Consider the following 14180-nt stretch of genomic DNA (forward strand, 5'->3'; position numbering starts at 1 on the left):
CTAAGTGATGCAAAGACTTCTGGTGGGATTTTCTTGCCATACAGCACAGGGGCACATAACAACAACAACAGAGGTGGAGTTCCAGGATGCATTGTAAGATTACAATCGGGCGGGGGGGAGGGGGGGAGAGACATAGGCTACATATCGTTGCCAGCCTCCAGGCAGTTCTGCAATTACAACTGATCTCCAGACTACAAAGTTCCCCTGGAGAAAATGGCAGTTTTGGATGGTGGACTCTATGGCATCACATACCTGCTGAATGCCCTCTGCTTCCCAGGCTCTAGCCTCGCAAGACTCCATCCCCAAATCTCCAGGAATATGCCAACACAGAGGTGGCAGTCCTAAGACTGCATCACCATTGGATATTGCAAGTGGATTGTCCAGCCACAGTGCCACAGGAGTTTTCAAAAGTAGGGTTGCTGCTGCTGAAAGGACTCCTCCTTCTGCACAATCTATCCAAAGGTATACCATTGATTTAAATGAGAGAAACATGCTTGTTCCATGTCCATAGCTATTTAGCAGTATTCCATTACATGGAACATGGACTATGTGGCATTATTCCTTTATGCTATTTAACTAAGATGTAATTATATTTCTAACTAATATTTATGCATGTACTCAGTAAGAGTCCTGTGTCTGTAATACACACATTTACTTAATGCAGCAGTGTAACACTTTGATTTAATGTGTACAGCACACATTGTACAGCCATGTTTGCATGCTTGATGTGCATGGTCTTTCTGAACCTGGGAACACAGTCAGGTTAATAGCCAAGAAGCTGTAAAGCAGAACAGTGTGAATATTGTGTATTTTCTCTTTGTAAACTTCAGGAAAGCAACAGCTACGAATGCAGCCCTAATGTGTTCTTTTGGGGGGGGGGGTAATAAGCAGCTGGGCAAACCATGAATAAGCATGTGAAAATGGCTTTTCTGCTTCATGTTTTACTACAGAGGATGAAGGGGAATTCCTTTCCCAAGAGTACTTTGCACAGGAAACCAGGATGTGGTCTTAATATATTATTAATCTCTAAGGGGGAATCTAAGAATTAGCATTAGACACTGAAGTGCAGTCAATTATCAGAACCGGATGGTATTCTGCTGAAAATTCTAATCACAAGCTTGTATTTCTAGGACATCTGAGATCCCCCAAAGTGCAAAGAGCTGTTCCCATTTATTACTGCTTAGTCCTATGCTTCATTCTGTGATTGTTGATAGGCAGTATGGTCCCAAGTTCTGAGCTAGGACATGGGAAAGGCACTCAGCTGACCTGGTTCTTTGGAAAGTCATGCAGCTTGAACTTCTAGGGCAGTCATCATACCTTTTGTCAGGGTACCTGGACATTCATTAGTTGAAACCTTTCCTTCTTTTTGCCAGCAGGCAAGAAAACCTTCATATACTGATCTTTTCCAACTTTGGTTTCCCTGGCAAAGTTGGCAGTCTGACCTACTTTACAGACCAGTTGTGAGGCAAAATCTCTGGAATGGATCCTATGCTCTGCTAATGACAGGAACTTCCACTGCCAGAAGGACCTGTGCTCTAGTGGAAGAGGAAGAGGTGCTTTTCCCCCAGCAAAAGTTTCCACGCTCCATAAAAGCAGATCCAGACCCCAACACTGAACTCCTTGCAGTAGGATTCAAATGGAACCCTAGGATTCAAACACTGAACTCAAAAAATTAGGAAACAAGGCTGCCTCTGGTTAATTTGCAGTCAGAGGAAAACACCCTAGATATGCTCACCCTAGACATGTCTTTCACAGCAACTTAACAACAAATAGCATAGTCTGAGAGCGAGTGTCCCATGGTCTCCCACTGTCATTGTGGGCTAAGGCCTTAACTACACAATACTCTGGTAGTTCTGTGAACAAACGGGTGGTGTTGTTTTTTTAAACTCACCAGGCAGAGGCCTTATTTGAATCAGCACCATGGCATGAGGGGAGGGAGCTTTTAAGCCTCTCCCTAGTGCCATTTTCCCTGCTGCCATCATAAAAAGGGCCCACTGTTCCCCACTTTAAAAATGCACACATACTGTGCATTTTCACAACTGGGAAAACAGCACTTGCCCAGGGCCATTTTCTGATCAGGACTTTGGGATTCTGTACAAGCACGGGTCTTGTCTGTGTGAGCTAGGTTGTCCCTTAGGGCTGTGCCTGTTATGCAAGGGGTCAAGGCTGTGTTTGCACATGCCCTAATATAATGCTAACATGTAGTAGCAAACCCTGTCAATCGGTGCTTTCCTTATGACCTCATAAATTTCATCTATGCCTATTTTTCTCTAGGTAGTTCATTCTTGTATTTTTCCAGAAACATTTCTTGATAATTTATTCAGAATTCTTTATCATGATTTTCAATACAAAGTGGCTTACAAATACCAAGTTGAAAATATAGTAAAAGTACACTTGTACTAGATCAGTTCATGACCACAGTTTTTGCAATGATTATCAACAATAGTTAAGGTTTTCTAGACCTTTCACATTCTCCAGATCAGCCACTTACTTATTGTAGTGTATCTGTTTTACTGCCTACGTGTAGAGCAGTAGAAGGAATACAAGAATTTTACTACTCTTTTATGATTGTGAATGGTTTAGGTCCTGGTTATATTTGAGACCTGGTCCTACAGTCCATTTTGGTGGTTTCAGAATCACTAGGGCTTTCTGTATTGCCATCATATCTTTAGGCACCAGAACCACTTATGTAAGTATATCCCACAACTCTGGCCACTTCCTCATACAGGCATTTCCTTAGTTTGAGAATACAAAGGGTAATGCTGGGAACCTCCTCACAGAGGTAATTACGTGTTCCTTCCCTCTGCATTTACCATTTCTCCCCTTCAACCTAGGTTCTTATTAAAAGGGGATAAGATAGATTCATGGAGGATAGGTCTATCAGTGGCTACTAGCCATGATGACTGAGAGGAACCTCTATGTTCAGAGGCACTAAACCCAGAGCCAGGAGGCAACATCAGAGGAAGGTCTTGGCCTCGATGCCCTGTTGCTGGCCCTCCAGAGGAACTGGTTGGCCACCATGTAACTCAAGATATTGGACTAGATGGACCACTGGTCTGATCCGGCAGGGCTCTTCTTATGTTCTTAACTTGACCTGTGGTGGTTTTGCCAAAAAAAATTTTTTAATGGCAGCTTTAGCACTATAGCTTTTTAACAGTATGATAAAATAACTAACAATGATTTCTAAAAAGCCCACTAACTGGAGGGGGGGGGATACACATCTTCCCATCCACATTTTTCACAAACCTGCTTTGAGTACAATCTTTTAGGGAAGACTGTACCAAAGCAGGTTTGGGAAAACCTGAAGTAGAGCCAGGGTAACTGGAAGTACAGTGATCATATGACAACCTTGTGCAGAAATCCCCAGAGAAACCACTGCAATTCCGGAGGCAAGGTGGAAGCTGAGCTCTCTGTGGAAGCGACCTCAGTCTAACTTGTGAAATAACGAAACCAGGCTCATCCATAAAACCAGCAGTTTGGTGCTTCAAAAGCACTAGGGACACCCAAGCTGGTACTATTTTAGCACTGGACAGCTGGTAAAGGAGCCATACAAGAATGCAAACATTAAAAAGTGTCACTTTCCAATGTGCCTTGAAAGTTTTATTGTTCAGAAACACTAAATGTATCCCTCTAATATGTACACTATTTTTTTTAAGAAACAGTTCCGTTAACACCAGATTTACCCAGTAGATATGGCACATAATTTCACTCTATCTGCACCACACTAAACTCATTACTATTCTCTTAAATCACTTTGGTTGATTCAGTCCAGACACATTTGTTTTCCAAGAACAGTTTAAAGATGTACACACAATGGTAACAGAAAGCAGTGCTTCCACAATGATGCTTAGCAAATATGTAATCCTACCTAATTTAACCAGAAAAACACCTACAAGTGCTAGTAAGACTGTTCCTGAAGACTACTGGCACTGTCAAAAAAATACCAGTGTGTTCATAGCAGTGCTAAAACTGCACAGTCTTCAAAAGCATCTACTGTAAGTGGCTTTAAAAAAACTTATTTACATAGATCAGCAGTTACTCTTCTTAGAGGTTCCTACTGATATCCCCAAATTCCCAGTCTTTTAACACACTTTCCAGTACAAGTCCCATAAAAGAGGTGTTCATGGTTTGTCTTCTGGATCAGCTATTTCTGAAATGAACGTTTTCATTGGTTCATGCCTTAACTGTCTAAATACTTCCAAATCCATTAATTCCAATGGGAAACCTAACACATTAGGAAAGAAGGCTATAGTCCAGCCATCCCATGTTGTGCTTAATTATTGCAACAGTTTCATATGACTATAAAAGCTTCTGTATTACAGATGAAAGCAAATCAAAGGCACTATGTCAAACTATCTATCCATGTCTATGACATAGGATATAATGTACTATTTTCTGCTTAGCAAAAATAGCCTCAGTGATGTTAGCAATGGATGGATTGTTCTCTTGGAAAACAACACAATGTTTTTAAAAAGCCAAAAATGGTTATCTACCTGTTTGTATACCCAAAGGCTTCAATCCACCAATTTCACAAATGGAAGAATTTCTGCCAGTGGAGCATGACTTTCTCACCTCCCTCTCTGGCTGAAGCCCGAAATGCTTCCCAGTTCTGTTCTTGAGGGCCAGAAACATCATTTTGGAAAGCATTTTAGGCAGCGCAGAGCTGCAGGGAAGAAAATCATACTCCATGTATAGAAACCTTCTGTCAAAATGCTCTGGTGGCTCTAACCCATAATCTGCATCATCTTGAGACCAATTGGGGACTCCTACTGCTTTTAATGCTTGGTTAAGTCTGCAATCTTAAACATATTTACCTAGGCACAGAACCCATAAAACAGATTCGGATTTTGTTACTGAGAAAGCATGCATTTGATTGCACTGCATCTCTTTATTGTAGGTTTAAAATTTGCTAAGTAGTTTCCTGTTATTGGACCCAAGGTCTAAACACCACTTATTTGTACTACAAATTGTCATTTTATGCACGCATGCAATTTTAGGGATTAAGCAAATGTAGCTACAGTTAATGACTGAAATACTACTTGCCTTAAACCCATTAAGTGAACCTTAATTCAAAATATGCTTCTGTTCCAGCATTAACCCTAGCATCATCAGCACAAAAGAGGAAGAGTGCAAGTCTGTGTTCTCCCTCGAGGGTGACTGTGGCGGGTGGCATAACAGATGATCAGCACTTGCAGTTCTGTCATTGCTAAATTGCCTGTTTGGAAAACAAGGGGCAGATACCTGGACTCACCCAGGCACTTCTTTCCCACTATCAATAACCTAAGAGATGATAAGTGGTGGCAGAACATTAGGAAGGGAAGCAGGCTACTTTGCAAAGGCTACTGTGGCAGCACACATAACCACTGCACCCCCAGTTTCATACAACTGCAGAAAATGCAATTAAGAGAGTTACAACCCTTTAGTGTCATGCAATGGTTTAAGACTCCCTCCTCCCAATCAATTTGTTAAAACACGATTTGAAAAGGAAGTTCTTGACACCTTGTTGAAAACTTCAGTCCCAGATACCCGGGTTCTAGTCCAACGACATTTCTTGTGCATATTCTGCTGTGCACATAAAGCAACCTAGGCTACAAGGACTCTAGTACTCACTTCAGTCAATGGGGCAACCTCTACCTACGTGGATAGGACAGTCTGCTAATCAAAGTAGGGCCTGGAGGGTATCTTTGGAGACATACATCCCACTGAAACCAATAGGACTAGTTTTCAGACTATGTAGCAAGGAATTTTGTGTGTGTGTGTGGAAAACACCTTTGAAAGTAAAGTTATCACCTTTGATAACTTCATTAGACTGTTTCTAATGGCCATGGTGGTCATCTTCCTGCTATTCACCAAAATTCTGTCCAGAGCTGTCACTGATGAGCTTTAACTTTGGTGGTAGATGCAGGTTCAAAGACATCATCTTCAACACTTTCTTCTATTGGTTTCATTTTTTGTGATGCTCTTAAGTAAGGAGATGGTTGACCTGCCAATTTAAAAGACAGAGTGAGATCAGCTTGTAAAACCTTCAGGAAAAAATCATAGCAATCATACAAAATACTTGATCCATGCATTTTAAGAAACAGGTGTTTCGTTTGATAATTTGCCATCTATACTTAGAAGGAAATTTTGGATGCAAAAGATTCAAAAGGTAATAACTAGTGCCACCTACAGTGCAGTTCTTCCAACAACTCTGACTTTCCACTGCAGAGACGAGGTACAAGACTGTGGCTTCAACTGCTTGCCACCCCCTTTATTTGTCAAAAATCAGTGACATTTGGTAGTTTATCAAAATGTATGCCATACAGCTTGGCTTTTAAAGCTCTCAATCAATAAAATGTCACAAATACAATTCACAAAGGAGGAAATAAAAGCAGCACTACTACATCAGTCCTAATCTTCATGCCAAAACCAATCATAAAATAGGTCTAGAAAAACAACATAAATAAAGCTAGGCTAGGATCCCCCTTTTTTGTTAAAATTGCAGGGACTTGGTACACAGGGGGGCTTACAAAGAGGGGTCCTGTCCACGTGCAGCTTCCTCTTAACTCCTCAGAATCCCACCACCTCATTCTGCCACAGGCAGGGGTCTTGTTGTAGAAAAAGAGCTGCCGGAGCTCATTAGCATAACTCATTAGCATAACTTATTTGCATATGCCACGCCCCCTGACATCACCGGAAGTGACAGAAGGCCACACCCCCTGACATCACCGGAAGTGTGTCAGAAGGCCCGGCTACTTACCCTCCTGCTTCATCCTCATTCCCAAACGGAATGAGGATCGAAGCAGAGGGCGGGGTAAAGAAGGGGGCGGGGCTTCACCACGTGACCGCCCCGCCCCCTAGAGGTTCTCTTCCGGAGCTCCGTACCTGAGAGCTCCCCCCTGACTAGAGCCCTGGCCACAGGTATATACAGCCTTGAGCTTGATATAAATGCAGGCCTAGGAGAAGTGTCTGATATTAACAGCATGAACTGGATGACTAAACAGTGTGATATTTCTTGTAGAAAGTCAGTATTTCTTTTTGAGAAAATATTTATATAAAACAGATGCTAATTTTAAATATGAGCTGAATGAACAGGCATTTCCATTCAAACAGGCATTTCCCTTATACTGCAACACATACTCAGTGCCAGCTGTATTGAGGCTACAAATAACTGATGCCTTGATAAAAGGGAAAGTTCTGCTTCGGGTGATATGAAAAAGCATGAGGTGCCTGCACTGTCCCTCTTGGTCCACTACGTCTGAAAAGTAATCAAAATATCTAATCTAGTCCACTCGTATCATGAATGTACGGTAACACAAAGTATCAGTCCACTAGATATTTCAGAGTACTTGAGATAGCTGTCTTAAAGTCCCAGGGCATGTCTGAATCTGGCTAGCAAGGGCAGGAAACATTCTACATTGGCTGGCTTCTACTTCTGCAGGAAGCAAATGTGTGCATTATGTAAAAATCAATAGAATGATCAATACACTCCTGCAGTGTGCAGCTTTGCAGCCTCATGCGTGACAGGGAATCCCCGCAGGGAGTTTATTGACCCCTCCTTCCATTCCATGATGTTGGCTCTATTTATTTATCTTCGCATTTACAGGCTCCCCCCACACCTAGGGACTCCAAAGCAAATTACAAAAAGTAAAAAAGGTTCAAAATTACAACAAACAAGACTGGTCTAGATGTGGTCAAAGTGATTTTCACTGGTCCCTGGGCTAACGAACAAGATCCCTTTGGCTTGTGCTCAAGGGCTCACACCTGCAGAAAGCAGAGGGGGAGTGTTAGCTTGATGTCCACCCTCAGCTACTGCTAGCCTGCCACATCAAGGCAGCAGGCTCAGCCTCAGTTCCCTCCTCTGGCAGCAGCCAGGCACACATTGAGCTAATTACACAGCAGCCTTGTTGGCTTCATCATAATGCTCAATGGCCCTTCTATACCACACATATAGACATCCAGAAGGGCGCAGTCCTATACACAGTTACTCCAGTCTGTCCATTGATTTCAAAAAGCTTAGACTGGAATAACACTGCTGAACATCATATTGTAAAGCTCTTTGTGGGAGCTGCAGAGAGTAACCCACATACAGAAAGCCTAGAGAGAAAAAAGGCTGCACAAAGGTGAACATGAGGACTTTATCCAGCTGTACAGATTGTGTCCCCCATTTGGAAATGTCCAACTGTTTTCATTGATATTTGTTTCCAGATTTGTATGTTTTGGACTGCACTACACATAATAAAACAAAGTTCATTCTAGGTGGTATACTATAATTTAGGAAGGAGAAGTGAAAGGTATGTGCACTTCTTTTTCCTCCTCATTCCATAATGTCCAGTCACATGGAGATACCGTAGACAGACCTACTAAAGAGACATCCTTTCTTGAATACTCTAAACAGCCGCAATCAGAAGGTTATGGAATAAACTCTAACATAATGGCAATACATGCCATTCAAAATGTGTTCATCTACACTCATCTTCAACTTCAATTTTGTTTTGTAAAGACAATATTGAAACTTAATATTAGTATAAATTATTCTAATCCTTTGCACAGAGATTGGATGTGCATATTAATCATTTAATCTTAAACTGTTTAAAAAATCCCCTCTGTGAAGAAAGTTTTAAAAAGAGACCCACTAAGTACCTTTTTTGAGAATGTTGGGTTAATATGGGACGCTATCAACAGAAAGCATCATGCTGTAAACGACTCGCACCACAAGAACTATAGAACTCTTGTTGGTTATTTCCTTAACATAAAAGCAGACAGTTAGATTTACATCAACAAATACTGAACACAGATTTTTATTAGTAGTAGTTCAAGCCTTAGTCATAAATACAAACTGGCTCATTTCATTGCAGGAGTTTAATGAAGCTTTAACACACATCGATGTGAGAAAAATGATGTGGCTGAACACTAGCTGAGATGTAGATTTTCATGAATTTTAAAAACTATGATCTCCAACAGGGACAGAAGTTGCTGTGGCTGAGATTTGTGAACTAGCCATTCACATTCCTATACAGACTGACATGGGAAGGACGTATGTAAAAAACTCATGCAAGACAACATTTGTTTTGCCTAGGGTTGCCAGGTCCAGGTTGGAAAATACCTGGAGACTTTGGGAGTGGATCCAGGAGAGGGTGGGGTTTGGGGAGGGGAGGGGCCTCAGCATGGTACAATGTCATAGAGTCCACCATTCAAAGCAGCCATTTTCTCCAGGGGAGTTGACCTCTGTCAGCTGGAGATCGGGTGTAAAAGCGGGAGATCCCCAGGCCCCACCTGGAGGCTGGCAACCCTAGTTTTGCCCTGTTTGGCATACCCTCTGTAACTGTTATTGGCCTCCTCCTGGTTTTTAGCGTTACATGTTTTTACTGAATTATTTTATACATTTTATTTAATTATGATAAATGCTTTCTTTTAACTTTTTTTTATGCTGAAATGTTTTAATGTTTGATGTCTGCTGCCTTGAGGACCCTATTTGAGTGGAAAGGGGACTTAGAAATATTTTAAATAAAATAAACAAACATGTGAGCCAATCCTTGGATTTACAAAATGCTGAATCAATTCAAGACCCATTCAGTTTATTATAGTTTTTTCTTAATGCAGGTAATTGGAAAAAGTGATAAAATATTCATTTCTATCATTTTTAAAAAGACAGATTCAAATTATCTCAAACAGCATTTTTCAGAAGCTCCAGCACAGCTCATCATTTTGCACAATGGGACTCTACTCTAAATAACAGCTGATCCCATACTTGCAACTGATTGTGTGAGCTGTCCCCCAGAAAAGTAGTAGGTTAGATCTCACTGTCTATGAGCACAATGATTGGTGATTTTCTCCTTGTTTCCTTAATCCCGGAAGTCCTTTCTAGCCTTTGCAAAGCTGATTTCTGGATTGTGGGACCTATGCAGATTAATAACCATGGGGGCTGTGAAACAAAGCACCCTAGTTTTACCAAGGGGTAACACAAATAATAGTGTTTCTGCTTCAGCTTGCAGGTGTTTCTAATTAGCCTTTCTCATAGATACTATCTGTATCTCTTTCAAGGCCTGATATCAGAATACAGTAATTGGCTAACTGAAAAACCTGTGCTCAGTTCATTAACTAGATGGAAGGGGGCGCCTGGAGCAAGTTGCATCATCTCTTGGAGGGTTCCAGTGAACGAGTGCTCTGATTGGATTCTGGAGATTGCCTGATGCCAGAAAGCAAGAAACTATAAGTAGGCCTTGGATAAGGGTGACACTACACTAACTTTTGATCCCATGGGACAGATGCATAAGTTTCTAGCTTGGACTCTGAAATTCTGAATGGTGCACCAGTTAATGCCAGGTACTAAAGTGTCAAAAAGAAAAGGTTACCTTTTGTTGTGTTCTTTGCTAATTAACTCTAGAGACTGTGTTGCCTAGTAGTACTTTTCATTTTATTTGATCAATAGACATGTGTGTATTTTTCTAAAGGTTTTGGTCTTCTTGTGTGCATTTAACCTCAGGGACCCACAATTTTGAGCACTGCTTACTAGTCTGGGGGCAGTGGCTCAGAGGGGTCCAGGCTTGGAGTTCCTGACAGGGGCTGAGAGCTTGAAGAGGAAAAAAATAGCCCTCTCATCTCCATGATTTTAGAATCATGGAGCACAAATCTAAAATTAGAAATAATTCCTTGGATGCTCCACTGACAGAACATTTTATTACGCAAAAACATCGCCCTGAGGATCTCAGGTTCTTGGTGTTAGCTGCAGTTAAACACATGTACAGCCGGCAGGATGTACTTAAATCTTCATTATGCTAGGAAGCATTCTGAATCTTTTGTTTACAGACTTTGCAACCAGAAGGTCTGAATCAGGAATTTGATCTTTCATGATTTTTATTAAAGTTATGGCTATTTAGGTGATAGCAGTGTGGTAGGTTTGAGAACCTGAATGTTGTTAATTAGTGACACCTGTTGGGGGTCCTGGCTGGACAATTTAAATCACATGCCTGCAAGGTGGGTTTTGAGAAGACAGACTTGAATTAGGAGCAATATGCCACAGAAGTAGTTTCAGAAGTCTTCCATCTATGTAGAATTTATGTGGTGAGTAAATAACTTGTAAGAGATTATTTGTATCTTCATTGTATGTCTGCTGTTTGTTCGGTGACCTTTTTGTATTGTGTGTATTTTTATATTATGTGCAAGGAGGATTCTTTGATAAAGACAAAGAAACGGTCTGAAAGTAAACCGGGACCCCATCAGAATCTTTCACATTCTGCATTGTGTAACAGAACATGCTGTTGTTTGTGTCAATGGGTCATTGTAAGAAGTAGACAATATTGTCTTTTGTAGTACTTGTATTGATACAAAAAACAAGGATTGTATGTAATATAAGTTCTATTGAGCAAACTTTAAAGACAAAAGCTAAAATGGCATATGCCCTAACCAGCAGGGTATTCTGTCCTTTGCATAGGCTCAGGAAGCCCCAAAAGCTCTTCAGAACAGCTCTATTTTGCAGGCTTGCCATGAGGATTGGAACCCACTGACCTTTCAGGAGGCTGTTCCAGAGATATGTCTGAGTCCAGACAGTGGCAGAACATGTCTTAGACAATGGGGGAACAGACAACAGACCTTACCGGGAAGATCAGGGCTGACACATGGAACATGCAGGAAGAGGCTGTCCTTCAAGCATATGGGACCCAGGTCATAAAAGGCTTTAAAGGTAAGCACCAACACCTTGAATTGGACCCAGAAATTAACTGTCAGCCACTGAAGGGCTTTCAGAATAGAGGTAACATAGTCCCAGCAGCTAATCCCAGATAACAGATGAGGTGTCACAGTTTGTACCAACTGCAGTTTCTGGGTTGTCTTCAAGGGCAGCCCCATGCAGAGCATATTACAGTAATCTAATGTCAAAGCCACTGAAACAAACTAACACAGAACAACATGTATTAATATTAAATACAACACTTGGTAGGCACTCAAAACTAAATTCAAACCTAATGGGAAGAGCAAGGTTAATAGTTTTTTGCCGCTAACTGGGATGCTCAGTAGTACTTGGAAAACCTTTTAATGACTCACGGAGAGAGGAGGCAGTGGAAGTGCCTCGGAGAAAGTGCTGCAAGCCATCTTCACTATCACTTGAGCTAGCCATGCTGTTTCTCATTTGCATCACAGAGAGCTGTGAACACAGACTAGGTTGTTGATCCATTTTTTGGGATGCCTGTAGAGAAGAAAGTTATATTGAATTTTCTGTCATCAATGCAATCTTGAATGGGCATAAGCATAGCGATGCTGGATCAAACCAAAAGGCCTGCTGAGTTTGATATTCTAGTTCCAGCCAAACTCTTCTGGGCGAGAGTCTCCATTGTTTATTTCCAGTCTCTAACATTCTGAGATCCACTGTCTCCAATCACTTTGTGACCACTGGGGATATTATATATTCCCCACCCCCCCACCCCGCACAAAGGGAACCCAAAGCAGCTTACATCATCATTCGCCCTTCTTCAAATTTTATCCTCACAACCACCTTGTGAAGTAAGGTAGGCTGAAAGTGACTGGCCCAAGGTCACCAAGCAAGCTTCCATGGCAGATGGAGAATCTGAACCCGGGTGTTCCAGATCCTAGTCTTTAACCATTATGCTATACTGGGTCCCCTTATAACTTTGTTGTAAACAGATAACCTTTTATTATCAATCACAGCTCTGACTGAAGGAAGTAAACTCCAACAGTAATGCATATGTTTCTCTCAAACACTTTTCATACTTCTGCAAGCACCAGAATCCTGGAACTATCCAGAAGAATGCATTATGCCAAGGACTATACTTGGAATCTGGAGGAAAGAGTAACTCATCTTAGACATTTATGCTTTGCATGGCTTAATTCAGTTTCCAAGTCTATAGTTTTCCTGATGAGTAGGAAGTTACATTTCAGAAAGGCTGACTTTATCATTTATTGCAGCACCCTGGAAAGCAGGCAGAGCAGATCTATTCTGCAGTCCTCAATCTGTTTTGATAGAAGCCTTCCAACCTTCCTTGCTGCCCTGCCAGTGACATTTGCACAGCTTACGAATGGAAATGGCTGATACCCAGAACACTCAAAATCATATTTAATCACGAACAGGAAGTGCGCACACCAGATCCCCTCTTTATATCAACAGCACAGTATCTAAGACAGCACAAAAGAAACACTCACTTTGTCATTTAGGGTTGGATCATTCAATGAGTATAACTTGTTTGTGATATCTTTCCCAATGAGATGCTTAAATATTTCAAAGAGAAATGGCTCAGATTCCAGAAAAAATGTAAGTCTCTCTCTGGACCAGCACAAGAATTTGCAATTATCATCAGCAGTAATGGACACCTAAGAAGAAAGCATATTCATAAAGTTAGCCCTGCTTTAATGGATGCTGGTGACTACAACAGAGTTCATTAAGATGTTCAGTACTCAGAATCAGTGAATCAATAGTGGTTTGTCCTATGAAACACAATATATACAGTCCAACACATAAATGGGCTTACCTCTGGGTTTTCCACATTTTTCATCAAAGTCAAAGAATAAAAGAGTCGTCTGACAACATATTTAATCTTAGTAAAGTCATTGGTTAAAAACCACCTTGTAAACAATGCAGTGGGAAGGAAATACAGAAGGGAACAGTCACAGTTGGTATTAAACAGGCCATATCTTAATTAAGCAACATCACATGACTGAAGTGCAGGATACAGGCCTGAAGCCTCACTCGAGGCAACCATCACACCCCCCTTTTGTCCACACAGCTGTTTCCCCCCTCTCTTCAGGCTTAGCCAAGAAGGATGACCATACCATCTTTTTAAAAGTTGAAGAGGAAAAAAATTAGAATCCAGATTTCAGACATTTAGGACTGTCATATTTGTAAGATTCCTTTTGTTTCAGTGGGACTGGGAGAAAAATATACAATCAACATTCTGATGTACAGGAATGGCACACAGTACTAAGCATGTTATTCAAAGGTTTCTCATATGCACTTGTATTTATGGTGGGGGACCCCATATATACCAGAAACAGAATATGTGCACATACACAGCTGCCCTGAAGGTATGCTCCAACTGTATGTTCAGGTAGCCCTGGTCAATTACTGGTTGTTAGCATGTTTCCTTCTCTTCTTTATCCTATCCCAGAAACAGATCATTAATACTTTTAAACTAGTTTATACTAGTTTTATAATGAGATTGTTTATTATTCTGTTGTAAGCTGCCCTGAGC

The 14180-nt window shown here is 41.2% G+C and overlaps 1 protein-coding gene across 5 annotated transcripts in view; it reads right to left on the bottom strand.

The window, feature by feature from the left end:
- Nucleotides 1-3070: 3070 nt before the first annotated feature.
- The window catches only part of LOC107124358 (popeye domain-containing protein 3), an 89429-nt gene continuing 78319 nt past the window's right edge, over nt 3071-14180 (bottom strand). For 4 of the 5 annotated variants that reach the window (XM_015427819.1, XM_015427815.1, XM_015427812.1 and 1 more), the window contains 3 exons: nt 13135-13302; nt 12022-12163; nt 3071-5983 (listed from right to left, as the gene is read on the bottom strand). In XM_015427819.1, the coding sequence (XP_015283305.1) occupies nt 5871-5983; nt 12022-12163; nt 13135-13302 (423 nt within the window). In that variant the 3' untranslated portion in view covers nt 3071-5870. Of the gene's footprint in view, nt 5984-8622; nt 8726-12021; nt 12164-13134; nt 13303-14180 lie in introns of all 5 variants that reach the window. The other variant, XM_015427816.1, reaches the window with a different exon arrangement.

Source organism: Gekko japonicus, unplaced genomic scaffold, assembly GCF_001447785.1.
Source record: "Gekko japonicus isolate JY-2015 unplaced genomic scaffold, Gekko_japonicus_V1.1 scaffold556, whole genome shotgun sequence".
Lineage (NCBI taxonomy): Eukaryota > Metazoa > Chordata > Lepidosauria > Squamata > Gekkonidae > Gekko > Gekko japonicus.